General features: G+C 40.8%; 1 protein-coding gene across 7 annotated transcripts in view; it reads right to left on the reverse strand.

Moving 5' to 3' along the window:
* Positions 1-14,748, reverse strand: part of CTDP1 (CTD phosphatase subunit 1) — a 531,182-nt gene that overhangs the window by 100,345 nt on the left and 416,089 nt on the right. For 2 of the 7 annotated variants that reach the window (XM_029590822.1, XM_029590828.1), the window contains one exon: positions 3,981-4,150. The exons of 1 other annotated variant lie outside the window; for it this stretch is intronic. In XM_029590822.1, coding sequence (XP_029446682.1) covers positions 3,981-4,150 — 170 coding nt within the window. Of the gene's footprint in view, positions 1-1,370; positions 2,149-3,980; positions 4,151-14,748 lie in introns of those variants that run through there. 4 more of the 7 variants (XM_029590823.1, XM_029590821.1, XM_029590825.1 and 1 more) reach the window with 4 other exon arrangements.

Consider the following 14,748-nt stretch of genomic DNA (forward strand, 5'->3'; position numbering starts at 1 on the left):
GTGACAATGCCTTGCCCAGATGTAGGGGGGGAATAAACCTAGCTGCAAAAAGCCCAAACAAACCCGCAAGACAGCAAATGCACATGGTGGGAATCTCAAGAAGGCAGAGGACAGAAAATAAAGATGCACTCATTCAAAATGCCTGGCACAGCCCACTGCATCACGGCCCTGCCAGAGGTACAAAACTGGAAAGGTTACCACATGCATGGGGTGGGGGGCTCGGAGGCACCAAATTACTGCTTGGCACACACTGTACCTCATCCTCAGTGGAACTCAACTGCCCGAGTGGCACGCGACTGGTCTGCTGTGAAAGAAAAGCTGGGCGGGGGCATGGGTGCCAGTCCACTCCATGCGCCCACCCATGCACACCTGCCCCATACAACACACAGCCCCAAGCCAGCCCCAAAAGGCCGCACAGGGGTGGGGGGGAGAGAAAACAGAGGACAAGGATTCAAACCTAAAAAAAAAAAATAATCACCAAAAGACTAGGCTGCTGGGAGGACTACTCAAATTGAACTCACTAGCTCTCCTACCAGCCTCTGTACCCCTCCCCCTGGAGGTGGAGCACCTCCACTGATGTGGCTTTCCCCCTCACTCTGAGATGAGAGTCAGCTCCTAATCTTGTTAATGAACATCTAGAGAAACCTGCTGCAATACCTGCTTGCAGCAACCCTATCCATTTAATGGAAACAGCTATGTACAAAGTGCCATTAAGTGACTATTTACACAAACCTTTTGCCTGTTCATTTGAAATACTTGCTCCTGATGGTTACAAATACAAAAAGGCAATCACCTAAAATCAATAAACTGACAGACATCATCTGTGACACTACATAAGACAAGAAACAAATAGCAGTTGTTTAGAACTTCATTATCATCTGAGACTATTACCTTATAACTCAGCAAGGAAAGAACAATTATTCTATGCAAAAGCTTGCTGAAAATAAATCAGTTTAGCCTTTTTTCCTGAAATGCAGGTAGCTGACGAAATACCAAAGGAAGAGAATTCTATAAAATTGGGCCTGCAATTGAAAAAGCACAAGTATGCGTATCTGTTACTGAGCATGCCTTGGGGAAGGAACTAAAAGAAAATATTTATCACTAGAATGCAGACTGAGTTAGAACATACTCATGAACTCAAATGCACAAGCTCCATCTCATGCAATGCCTTAAATACCAGAATGGTCACGCTTACAGTCATTCAAGGTTCCAATCACTGGAACAGCGATTATCTTTCTGACATTGGCAATTGCCACATTTATTTTAGAAGCAAGCATCCACAGAGATGGCTCATCATTTTGAATTGGATAAGTCTAAAAATTATTTATTAATGTTCAATTTTCTATTTGGAAACTGCCATTCATTAATCATACAATTATTGTGTTACGTAAAGGAAAATGAAAACCTGACATTTTCTGGAGGAGGAAAATATTGTATCCTCCAAATATAGTTATCTTTCAGTTTCTATGACAGAGAATTTATTACTTTCTTTACTAGTGGCTTCATTTCAACAAAATTTAATACTTTTATTTTAACAAGATGCGACTCAGATTCCTCTTTAGAATAAGAATCTTCTATCCACCATAATGGTTCTCTATATTCTTCTATGTGTCTCAGAAGATTCTACATGTTTAATCGTTCTTTTTCTTTTTCCCAGTTCTGATTCATATGCTTGGTATAACTGCCTGAAATTATCTCTATCGCAAGAAATCCCTCAAGAGAGAACCCAGGTATTTCTGCCAACTCCATACCAGATGTAATCTCCTATCTTCTATAGTCATTACTGGATCCTCAGACATCAAACCTTTATATTCCATTTTTTAGTTTTTACTACCAGTAGAAATTGAACTCTGATACTTTTCACATTTTAAACAAACTCCAATCTCTTATATAAGTTTCAAGGTTTAGCAAGAGATATTACATTAATTTCTTTTCTAGGTTCAGCTTCTAGAAGACTTATCAATCACTGCTTCAAAACACAATTTCAGACTATCACCAAATCTTCATAGTACAATAAGAGAGTACATTTGGGATTTCTTGATATTGTAGGCTTTGTTCAGCTGTGTCATGACCAGAAACTTTGTCTGCATATTCCCTGAGCGTTCAATCAGCAGATTCTTTTCTCCAGCTGCTAATAAACGGCTGCAGCTGGAAAGTGAAGTAACCACATCAATGTTGTTGCATTCTGAGGTCGACAGAACACATATGAAACATACAGATACATAAGGTTAATGAGCTAAATAAACATCCTCTGCCCGAAGCAGATTGCTCTAGTGGAAGGTGTGCTTACCATGCTTTGCCCTCTGCTATGAAAATGTTAAAAAAGACTGGAAATAAAGAGAAAATACTATACTGCAGTGTTTTCCCGGTCCTGAGGTGGATCAATTCCAGGTAGGATTGGTAGCCATGCTACAGTAAGCTTTCGGTAATCTACCCAGCTCTTACTCAGCTGAGTTCCAAAACAGTCCTGAAAACAGAGTTCTACCCCTGGACCATCTGAATCTTCCTAGAGTCCTGGACCCAACTCAGAGGCATGTACCATTTGTCTTTATGGATTAGACACACCAACCAAACCATCTCCCGATTATATTATATAAGGAAAAAATATACTTTGCCCTTCTAGAGCAGGACTACTGCTCTGCTGGATTAAAGAACAAGTCAGAAGTTGAATGGACCTTATCTGTGAGGAGGAACCTCACCTACCTGCAATTTTTATTCCAATTCCATCTGCTGGCTGGCTGAAGAACCTATGGTCTGAGGCTATTTAGGGTAGAATGATCAAGAAATACAAATGGAAAATGGTATGCTAATTGTTCCAGATCTATCATGCCACCTGTGGACTTGTATTGAACATAAATCAGCTGCAGAAGGAAGTGAAAGCATTTGAAGATTGTAATAAGCTATTGATTTAACTAAGAGGCAACAGCTCTACTCTGTTTAATTCAGTATTTTAAGAATTTCTTTATCTTGTTTTATGGATAAGGATTGAACAAGCTACTGACAGGATAAGACTTATTGGAGACATATATTTGATCCCATCCCTAAACGCAGCAGACACAGGTACTTTCTTTATTTTTCCCTTTCACTGAAAATCTAAACATTAGCAGGTTGAAGCCAGAATCAGTGGAGTTGGTAACTATGAACAAAATATTCAGGGAACCGTTAAGGTTCTTCCTGGTTCAACTGCAGGGCAGTGAGTCCAGGAAGTTTAGAAAAACATACTACACAAGTGAGGTATCTTAGGTAGTTCTCACTGTTCTACTCTGTAATTGAATAATAGACCTGAGGTGAACCATCCCTTGCTCAATATACAAAGATCACAGTTGTTCTCTCAGAATCATCTTAAACCAGGTTTCCAAATATGGAAGCCTATGATACTATTGTATATGGGTGTCCAGATCTACAACAAACCTTAAATCTGAATTTCTTTGATTTAGACATAACCAGCAATTGTTTGTGTGTGTAATTTTTTTTTTTTAGAGAAAAAAATGTAAACACAGTATTTCCCTTTCACTCCCTTCATACTCTCTCTCTCTCTCTCACACACACACACACACACTTGTGTGTAATTTTGGAGAAGACCTGCAGGCTGTGCAAAACATTTTATTTGTCATATTTTGGGAAAGAGATGATAATTTGTTTTGGCAGAACTGGGTCAAAGATGAAGATGTAGAATAAGTATGAACTTATGTGCCCTCACCTGCCTTGATTCTCTGCAAATGATTTACAGTTATAGAAGCATATTTAGAATTGGGCCTATGCTGAAAAGATATTTTAAATTCTGTATAACACTATTTTTGACTGGAGTATATCAAAAGCTAAAAGAATTATTTTTAAACATGTAAAACAAAAATGAAACTGCAAACAAAACTAAAAATCTGACATTCATACTGTGTGCTCTTTTAACTGAACAGTGAAGAGGAGAACGAAATGTTTAGAGAATTTTCAAGATGGTATTGCTGTAGTGGAAACATTCATACCTGGATATGCTGCCTGTCAAATTTCTCTGCCTTGATGAATGAGCGCCAATCCTAGGTTCTATTTTCATTCCCAGTTTCTCTGCTCTGCTATTCTGCTCACTCTCTTCTTCTTCTGTCTTCTTTTTTTCACCATCACTATCGTCACTGCCTTCTCCCAAGATGTCATCCACCTGCCAATGGCCAAGAACCTATAAACATGCTGTACCATCATCTCATATAATATACTGTAACAGCACAAAACAAAGCAAATTCATCTAGATGCCGAAGAGGCTTCTTTTGCATTCTGAAAAGGAATACATATCTAAGCCACATTTTTCTTGGTCAACCCAATGTGTTTTTGAAGTTAAAAATATTTAATAAGTTTTTAAGCAAAAATTATTTAAACAACACATATGGTCTGGTAATCATACATACTAAACTGCAACTGAAGAGCATAAGTGCCAGTAGCATTACTCTTTAAAAATGATTCTATACATGGAATTTTAGTTGAAAATATTTTATTATAATTCATTTCAATATATGGTAAATTAACTTTCAGACTGATATCAGGAGTAGCAGTATATGGCTTAAGCACAATCAATCTTTTTTGACAATTAGGTATAATCCTCATTTTAAAGTATAGTAGTTTATTTAGTTATGGATATTTGCATTTTTGCCTTTTCCCACAGTTGGTCTCAAGACTAATTACAATAAATTTAAATGAAAATCTTACAATCAAAATCAGAATTTGCAGTTAGAGTAGAACTGGGATGCAGCGCAGGAAACCCATTTATGTATGGTTTAGAATCCGAGTTGCATATAACAATATAGCTTAAAACACGAGTTATTGTTGCTAGCAGTACTAAAACCCCAATTCCCCATAACATTTCACCCCGTAGCAAAGGCTTAACTACAAAAACCCCTAGCTCTATGGGCCTGAAAACTAACCTATTAAACCAAACACTGTTTAAAACTACTAAATAAAACAAAGGAAAGAGACCTAAAATAAAATGTAATGAAGTCAATAAAATAAAAATCTGTCTATACAAAATAAAACTTGAATTAACATGATGCATACAAATTCAGAAGTAATTAATGGCAACAATATTGACCATAGCACATACTACTCACAGTAATCAGAAACCCGCCAAGAAAATAAAAAGTTACACAAATCAGGTGGGTTTTTATTTTAATTTTCTTTCAATACTTAAAATTGTAATACATTTTTTACTTTAATTGTTAACTTACTTTCTGATGGAAAAGACGATTTACAACATTGTCAATCTGAGTGCCCCCCCCCCCCCCCCAATCTTTAACAACTTTTCTGTTTTTTTGTCCTATCAATACAAGATTTTGAGGACATGAAAGGAGAACACGAGGATTCTGACTGGATATATTTGTGTCAAATCTACATACATGCACAGACCATGGACACACAAGTGCATGCACTGCAGAAAGTAGGCTGAATTAACTCTTGGGTGGAACTTTAAACTGAGACAATTCAGTAAACACACATGTAGGGCACAAAATTTCCAGTTTCTTATTTGCTACCAGTAACCAGAAATTCAGGCCTGGCATGTGACTTATTGGTGCAAGCAGGAGACAGGAGTAGAAAAGCATTTCTCTCCAGCACAGTTTCCTTCTCTTCCTATGGCCTATGTCTATGCAAGTACTGATAACTAAGAGGCCAAGGGAGGAAGTAGGAGCATTGGCGCTAGAGAAATGCTTCCTGCCTCCTCTCCTGAGGTTGCACGGTGAAAGGGGAGAATGGCTTGGGGAAGGTACTGGAAGGGAGAGCATGCAAGGGAAGGGTGGGGGCACTGCCAGAAAAGAAAATTTGTTTACCATAAATGTTTTATGTAGATAGGATGAATTAGAGGTATATGGATATTGTCACCCTGTGGCACCAAATAGACCATCTCCTAGCTAGTAAAACTTTGTTCTACTGAGCATGTGCGGGAGTTCCTGCATGGGCGTTGCCTCGTGAGCCTTCTCAGTCAGTAACAGAGCTAAATCTAGTTATGTTTTCAGGGAGGCAGGTGGGCATTCCATGGCTAATTCATCCTGCTATCTACAGAAAACTCCATTTATGGTAAGCAAGCTTGCTTTTTCAATCAATAAGCAGGCTGAATTAACCATTATATGTGGGGAGTACCAATCTGAGAGTTGCAATGGAGTGTTTACTGAGTAAGCAACCATGTAGAGTAGATTACAGTGAACAATCACAAAACTGCTTGTCCAAAGCTACTGTTGGTCTTTGAGCAGTTATCAAGCCAATAATGGGACATACAAGTGTGAATTGAAGACCAAGTTGCAGTTTTGCAGATATCCTCAATGGGTACTTCTCGAAGATGAGCAATAGAAGCAGCCATTGCTCTCACTTGATGAGCTTTTAAAGAGTCTGTGATTTTCAGTCCCGCTAGGGTATAACAGTGGTGAATGTACTCAGTCAGCGAGAGAGTACATTTGGTGAATGCTACTTCCTGCCTGTTGGGATTGTATGAGATGAATAACTGGGTGGTTTTATGATGCAGCCAAGTTTGTTTCTTATAATATGCTAAGACTCTTTTGCAGTCCAGATAATGGAAGGCTTTTATGCCTTCATTCACATGGGGCCTTGGAAAGGTGGAGGTTAGCATGATGGATTGGTTGATATGAAAAGCAGAGACCTTTGGCTGAAACTTTGGATGGGGGTCAGAGAACAATCCTGTTGTGAAAGAATTGCACATGAGAAAGATAATGGATAAGAGTTTGGAGTTCGTTGATCCTCCTAGAAAAAGTTACTGCAATGAGAAATACCACCGTCCATGTTAAGTTCTTTAAGGAAGCAGACTCCAATGGTTCCGAAGGGGGCTTCAATAGTTGGGAAAGGACCACATTCAGGTCCAATGGAACAGGTGTGTTTTGTACCAGAGGTTTGACGTGCCACAGACTTTTCATGGAATGAGATCAGAGGATATGTAGAGATCAGTTTGCTATCCACTTGAGCATGGTAAACAGCTAAAGTGCTAAGGTGAATGCACACTGATGAGGTTGTGAGACCTGAATCAGAAAGGTGGAGCAAATATTTCGGGAGATATTTGGGTTTGCAAGAAAATGGGTTCAACATGTGTTGTGGGTACCATCTGGAGTACCTATTCCACTTGAAGGCATAATTTTTTCTAGTTGAAGGCTTTCGAGATGAGACTAGTATGTCCACAGTCTCTGAAGATTAAGTGGAGATTCAATATCAATGAGCGCTCAATATCTAAGCTATTAGGTTGAGGGCCGAGAGGTTAGGATGATAAAGTGTTCTGTCTTCCTGAGTTAACAGTCTGATCCTGGAATATGGGGAGACTGCTGGGAAGTTGTGCAAGATAAGCATACCAGATGTGTCTGGGCCATGCCAGCGCTATCAGGATTAAGTGAACAAAATCCTGAAGCACTTTCTACACTGTTTTAGCAATAGGTGGTATTGGTGGAAAAGCATACATGAGGCTTTATCCCCAATTAAGGAGGAAAGTGTCCTGAGCCAGTCTATGGTTACATGGCAGAAATGAGCAAAATTGATTTTGTTTTGTGTTTGGCTGTGATACAAACAAGTCCACCGATGGCAGGCCCCATAAGATGAACAGATCGTCGGCTACTGATTACTGTAGAGAACACTCGTGTGGCTGAAAAACTTGACTAAGTCAATCTGCCACTGTGTTGGAGATGCTCGGCAGATAGATAGCCTGTAGGGTAGCTCAATTCCTTCCACCCAACTCCAATTTTCAGTGCTTCTTGGCAGAGAGGCCATGAGTCCATTCCTCCTGCTTGCTGACGTAGAACACGGCAACCAGGTTATCGGTTTGTCATCAGGATACTCTTTCCCTGGAGAAATGTGAAAACATTGAGAGAGCGCATCTAATTGTTCTCAACTCCAGCTCTCTTTAAGAGAACAGATGCCCTGGGTGAGAACATTTTTGGTGTGGGTGCCCCAGCCTTTTGTGGAGGAGTCTGTCACTAGAACCACCTGGTAGGGTAGCAAATAAAGAAAGGTTGCTTCCTGGAGAACCTGGGAGTGCAAACTCCACTACAACTCTTACTTCATTGGTGTGTAATGTGTACCGGAGATTAGAGGGTTTGAGTTAGTTGAACCCACTGGACATGGAGATCTCACTGGAGGTAGCTGATATGAAGGCGTGTCAGCGGAACCACATGGATGGCTGTTGCCATGTGGCGGAGGATCTCGAAGAGCTTTCTAACTGTCATAGTGGAGAGGATAGTAGCTGGCAAATGAGCGATGTTATGAAGTCACTTGACTGGGAGCCAGGAACGCCCTTTCCTGCGAGTCTATCGAAGCTCTGATGAACTTTGAGCCTCTGACTGGGCTCCAGGTTAAACTTCTTGAAGTTGCCCAGAAACCCCAAGCGCTGTAGAAGGCAAATCATGGTGCACAGGGAGCGGGGCACTTTCTCCTGGGAATTTGCTGTGATTAGCCAATCATCCAGATAAGGGAAGACTTGGATTACCTGGTGACAGACCGCAAGGCATTTCATAAATACCTTTGGTGCTGAAGACAGACCAAAGGGGAGTACTTTGCACTTATAATGGGAATAATCCACTTGGAAGCAAAGGTAGTGCCAATGTGAAGGGTGGATGAGTATGTGTGCATATGCATCCTTTAGATCTAGGGCACACATCCATTCATTTTTATATATGTAAGGGAGAATCATACTGAGGGAATTCATTTATTTATTTATTTTATTTAACGTGTTTTGTATACCGTCATTCAGTTTCGCCATCAGAACGGTTTACAGTAATCATGAAAAAGAAGATTAGATAAACATCATCACAACAGATAGTTGAACTCTGATTACAATTTCGGCATTTGAGTGTTAGTTATTACATACAACATGTTCTATTAAGGCGTAGAATGGGTTAATGAGTAAGGCAGAAAGGAAAGTTATAATTTGGATGAATTATACAGTTAGGTCAGTAACAGCAGGGTTTTAAGGTTCAAGGGGTTGTTAGATAAGTGATGCAAGGTCATTTGCACAGTGTCTTAGGTATTCGAATGTTGGATGTTATTTTGTTGATCGAGGGATGGAGATTTCTTCTTGGTGTTGGGTTGCGTGGGTGTCTGGTAGTGCGGTTGATTTAGTGAGTTTGAGTAGGCTCTGGTGAACAGCCAGGTTTTCAGCTCTTTTTTGAAGGTTTTAATGTTTGGTTGTGTTCTTATTTCGATTGGTATTGAGTTCCATAGTGTGGGGCTGGCGATTGATATGGCTCTCTCACGGATTGTGTTCAGTTTTGTGGTTTTGGCATGAGGGATTTTGAGGAGGCCTTTATTCGTTGAGCACAGGTTTCATTTTGAAGCATGGATTTTGATGACCTATGATTATTTTATGCAGGATTGTTAGTATTTTGTAGTCTATTCGGTATTTTTTGGGAGCCAGTGTAGTCAGATGAGGGTTGGGATAATGTGCTCATGTTTTTTTGTTCCTGTTAGAATTCTGGTGGCTGTGTTCTGTAGGAACTGGAGTGGACGGATGGTAGCGAGTGGTAGGCCAAGTAGTAGGGCGTTGCAATAGTCTAGGTTGGAGAAGATGAGAAGTTGCAGGACTGTTCTGAAATCATCCTGTGCAAGGAAGGGTTTAAGACGTCTGAGTGCGAGTACTTTGTGATATCCTTCCTTTATCTTGTTAGTTATGTGAATTTTGAAAGATAGTCTGTTGTCTATGGTGATTCCTAGGTTTCAAGCATGGGTGACTGGAGAGATTAATGTTTTTGGGTTTTCAGTTTCGAGTGGTTGCATGGGAGAGTTGATGGTTTTTTTTTGTCTAGGATGATTATTTCTGTTTTATGTATGTTTATTATGAGTTTTAGGTCGGTTAGATGCTGTTTGATTTCTGTGAGATAGATGGTTGTTCTATTGTATGTTTCGTCCAGCGTATTCTGTATAGGGACCGGTATTTGTATATCATCCGCATATAAGAAGTGGGTCAGGTCTAGGCATTCTAGTGTGTGACAAATTGGGAGAAGGTATATTTGAAGAGTGTTGCTGATAGGACAGATCCTTGTGGAACTCCTGTGTTGAGGTTTATTTTATTCTCGAGGTTGTTGTTGAACATTACTTGGAAATATCTGTGTGATAGATATGATAAGAACCATTGTAGGGTATTAACCATGGCTCCTATTTCAGATAATCTGTCGAGGAGGATGGAATGGTTGAATGTATCAAAAGCGGCTGATAGATCCAGGAGGATTAATAGGTAACTTTGTCCTTTGTCGAATCCTCTAAGTACTGTGTCAGTTAGTGAAAGGAGCAGTGATTCCGTGCTTACGTTTTCCCTGTATCCAAATTGAAAAGGATGAAGTATGTTGTTCATTTCGAGGTAGTCAGAGAGTTGAGAGTGGACGATTTTTTCTATGATTTTTGCAATGAAAGGTAAGATGGACATAGGTTGGTAGTTTTGAATGTTATCCGGGTCTAGGTTGTTCTTTTTTATTAGTGGTTTAATGATGGCTGATTTTAAGCATTGAGGGTATTGCCCTTCGGTGAGGGAAAGGTTAACTATGTCTGTTATTGTTTTGGTTATTGGGTTTTCGATCAATTTAATTGTTTGAATGGGGATACTATCGATGGGGTGGTTTGCTGGATTCATATTTTTAATTATTTTTTGGATTTCCAGTGAGGAGGCGAGGTCGAATTTAGGCCAAGTTGTTTTCATTTTCAGAGACAATTTTGGGGGGTGTGTGTTGGTGCTGTTGGTGGAGTTGTTTATAGGTTTTTTGATTTTATCGGTGAAGTATTCCGCAAATTCGTTGCTTTTGTTTGTGCTGGATGTTATTTAGTTCATTTGGTGGTTTGGTGAGGTTTTGAACGATGGTGAATTGCATTCTGGGGTTATGCTGGTATTTACTTATTTTGCTGGAGTAGAAGTCTTTCTTTGTAATATGAATACGTTTTTTTATAGTTTGCTAGATGGGTTCGGTATGCATTGAGTAGTTGGGCAGTTTTGTTCTTGCGCCAGGATCTCTCTAATTTTTCTGAGTTCACGTTTGGCTGGTCTTATGCTATCGTTGTACCATTGATTTTGATGTTTTGGGTTTTTTATTGACTTTATGATGGTAGGATTTATTTTATCTGCTTTGGCAATGTTGAGCCATGAGGTTGTGGCTGTTTCTGAGTTTGTTAAGTCTATTTTTGTGAGTTCTTCTTGCAGATTTTGTTGCAGTGTTTCAATATCGAAGGGAGGGCGGTATGCGATGTTTCTTATGTTGTTTTCTTTTCTGGTATGTTTCATGTTGTAGGTCAGGGTGGATTGGATGAGGGAGTGGTCTGACCAGGGGATTTCAGTTATTTCTGTTTGGTGTGTATCCCAGTTGTCCGTATTGATAAAACCTAGATCTAGGGTGTGTCCTGCTTTGTGAGTTGGTCCCTTGATGATTTGTTCTTCTCCCATTGTTGCTAATGCATTCATGATTGTTTTGCCTGTGGCTGGGAGGGGGCGGGTGTCCATATGCAAGTTGAAATTGCCTAGGATGTTGATTGACTTGTTGAGTGTTAAGTTGGCTATCATGAATTCTATGACTGGAGAGCAGTTTCGTTCTAATGAGCTTGGGGGACAGTATACTAGACAGATTTGTAGTTTTGAAGAGTGGAATAGTGCGATTTCGAAAGGGGAACATATCTTGGATTTGATCAGTTTCATCTGTAGGCTTTTTTTGATGATTAACATGAGACCTCTGCCTTTTTTTTGGTCTGGGGATTGAGAAAGTTTTGTATGTTGGGTCTTCTATTTGATTAATTAAAACATTGTCAGAGTTTTTTTTATCCAGGTTTCTGTGATTGCTATGAAATCTGGTTTGGCATCGGTGAGAATTTCTCTTGGAGTATATGTTTGTTCAGGCATCTCAAGTCCAAAATGGGCCATAAACCACTTGATTTCTTGATAAGGAAATAACAAGAATAGAAGCCCCATGCATGCTGGGATGTGGGAACTGATTATCACTGGTTGTTGGATGAGTGATTGGATTTCCAAACAAAGTTGCGGCAGATGAGATAGATCCAGACAGTATGTCGGGCAATGTACAGATGGAAGCAGGTACAAATGCAACCAGCATCCAGACTGTATGATCTGGAGGACCCAGGGGTCATTTATGATCTGACACCACTGTTCCACAAATGTTAAATTCTTCCCCCCAGAATAGTGGGGGAGAGAGCATCTAGATGAATCAAAAACTGGGCCACAGTTTATCTAAGACCTGTTGAATGGTCTTAGGTTGTAGCATTCACATTGTTGAGGCCTGGTTGGAAGCGACTGCTGGCACTGGGCTGGAAAACGTGGTAGATGGTATTGCTGGAAAGGGTAATAAGGGAAGTATGGTCGCTTATAGGTGTAAAAGAATGTGGATGGGGGTGGCTGTTCAGGAGCTGTTGAGACAGACTGTACAGCAATGTTCTGGCCCTTTATTTAGGGCAACTGTTTTTCGCTGAAGAGATTATCTCCCAATCAAGGGAGGTCCACTAATTTCTCATGGACATCCTCTTGTATGCTGCTCACCCTAAGCCATGCCATACATCGTGCTCAACTGAGTTGGAGGAGGTGCATGAAAAAGAGTTAACGCACTCGTAAACTGATTGAAGGAGATGGTGGATCACTTCCTCTGTATCCAGAAGATGTTGAGGATAATAAGAGCCAGCTTCTAAATGCAGTCATGGATATTCTGTACCATGTAGAATTGGTAAATAGTAATGAGAGCAGTGAGTATACAGGCTTGGGAGACTTTCTTGCCAAACTTGTCTAGGAGCTTGTGGTCTTTTCCCAGAAGGCAACTGGAACAAATCCATGTCAGACTCAACTATCACCAACTGGTGGGGAAGTTGCATGATGATAAATCCTGAAGATTACTGTACCCTGTATTTCAGGTTCATCTTTTTAGTCATAGAGAGACCAGATATAGGAGTCTCCCATATCTTCATTTGAAGCATGATAAAAACACCATGGACTGGAAGGGCCCCTGGTTCAAATGAGGCATTGAGCACCTGAAGAAGCCCAAGGAGCTCTGAACAGGAGGGTGGGGGTGTGGCTCTTATCTTTTTGGATTTAGATGTTCGGAATGAGTCATTTTTTACACAGATTTCAAGAAGTGGAGATCCTTTGGTAGTGGGTCAAAGGATCTCTGTAGAGTTTTCATCCTAGCCCAATGATATAAGCTCGCTTATCCAGGACTGCAGAGAGGATGAAAGTGAACCAGGAGGCTTATTCAGTGGACTATGAGCTGGACTTGCCTAATCTACTAACTCTGAAAGACCAGACTCAACTGTAAGGGAGTTGGGATGATAAAGAACCCTGAATCAGAGGTTTTAATGAAATGTTGAACCCAATGGGTGAACAAAGGACTCCCATATCAGGGATGGTAGACAGGATCATTTAGAGGGTTCTTTTTGACCCCTTGGTTAGGGTGGCAAAGACGTTTTTTACTATGCTGGTGATCTGGTCAATCGACAGTTGTGTTCTCTGGCCTGCCATAGGCGGTGTGTGTCTGGGAGTTGTAGCCTGCTGGAGGTAAGCAGGAAAATAGAAGAAATTGGGTCTGATGTCAGTAACCCTCCACTAGTAGCCTAGGTGAGGAGAGAGCTCTAGTAATTGGAGACAGCAAGAACAGTCTGATCCCTTCTGCTGGAGATCTAGAATGGCTTGTATATAGCTGAATTAGCAAATCAGCTTGATGCATGGGATGCTTCATCAGAGTGGAATGCTTAGATGACTAAGGAATGTGGTTTTGAGTGCTGCTCTTGGTTTTACTTGAGTTGCCTCGAGGAGTCTGACTGAATATATTGACACTGTGTTGATGGGAGTGTTGGTTGCTTTGAAGCTGCACAATGCAAGCTTGTATTATATGTCTAAGTCAGGGAGCTAGAATCAGTCGATGAGATGTGTGACCTTGGTGCCGGATGCAATGGCATGCTGTGCGTTGGTGCTTCAAATGCTTAGAATATCAAGGCTTTGATACATCAAAGGTTTCAACGCATCCTGCACAAATGCACCATGTGGTGGCTGTATTGGCTCCACATGTGTCAGGGTGCATCAGGAGAAGATGCGTTGAGGAGCCTAATTCTCTGCTCATGGATACATCGATACATCCTGTGCCACCGAGGAGGGCCACGTCAATGATGCTTGTGCCTTGCACTTCAATTTGTGCATCTTCAAAGCCAGTTCCAGTGGTAGCAAGGAGTAATGCCATCTTTTCTTCAATGTGGCTAGCAGAAATCAACCCCATGGCTTTAGCCTGTGCTGATGGGTAGGGGGAGGGAGGAGGGATCTTGGAGGAGCTCCTGCTCAACTCCTATTCTGCAGACACAGATAATCATGCATTTGCGGGATAAGGATTTGCTGCAATTCTGAAGAAACTTATACAGTTCCTCTATTTTGGCTGCTCTGGAACTCTGGGAGCATGAAGACATCTGTCTGCAGGCAGAGCAGTTACTTTGATCGTGGTCTGGTCCAAGGTATAAGTAGCACAACTTGTGCCCCTTGGTTAGAGACACTATCTTCCCATAGGTGTACTGCTTGAAGCGCCTGGTGTTAGATCTTTCTGCTAACCTGTCATGGTGTTGAGGAGGCATAGAAACATAGAAATGACGGCAGAAGAAGACCAAACGGTCCATCCAGTCTGCCCAGCAAGTCCCACACCTTCTTTCTTTTTTTTTCTCATACTTATGTTACTCTTGGCTCCTAGCAACCCCTTGGTTCCATTTCCCTTCCACCCCCACCATCATGGCCTACATTGGGAAAGAATGCACTTTCCAGTAATCTTT

The sequence above is a fragment of the Rhinatrema bivittatum genome, chromosome 2, assembly GCF_901001135.1.
Source record: "Rhinatrema bivittatum chromosome 2, aRhiBiv1.1, whole genome shotgun sequence".
NCBI classification, from domain to species: domain Eukaryota; kingdom Metazoa; phylum Chordata; class Amphibia; order Gymnophiona; family Rhinatrematidae; genus Rhinatrema; species Rhinatrema bivittatum.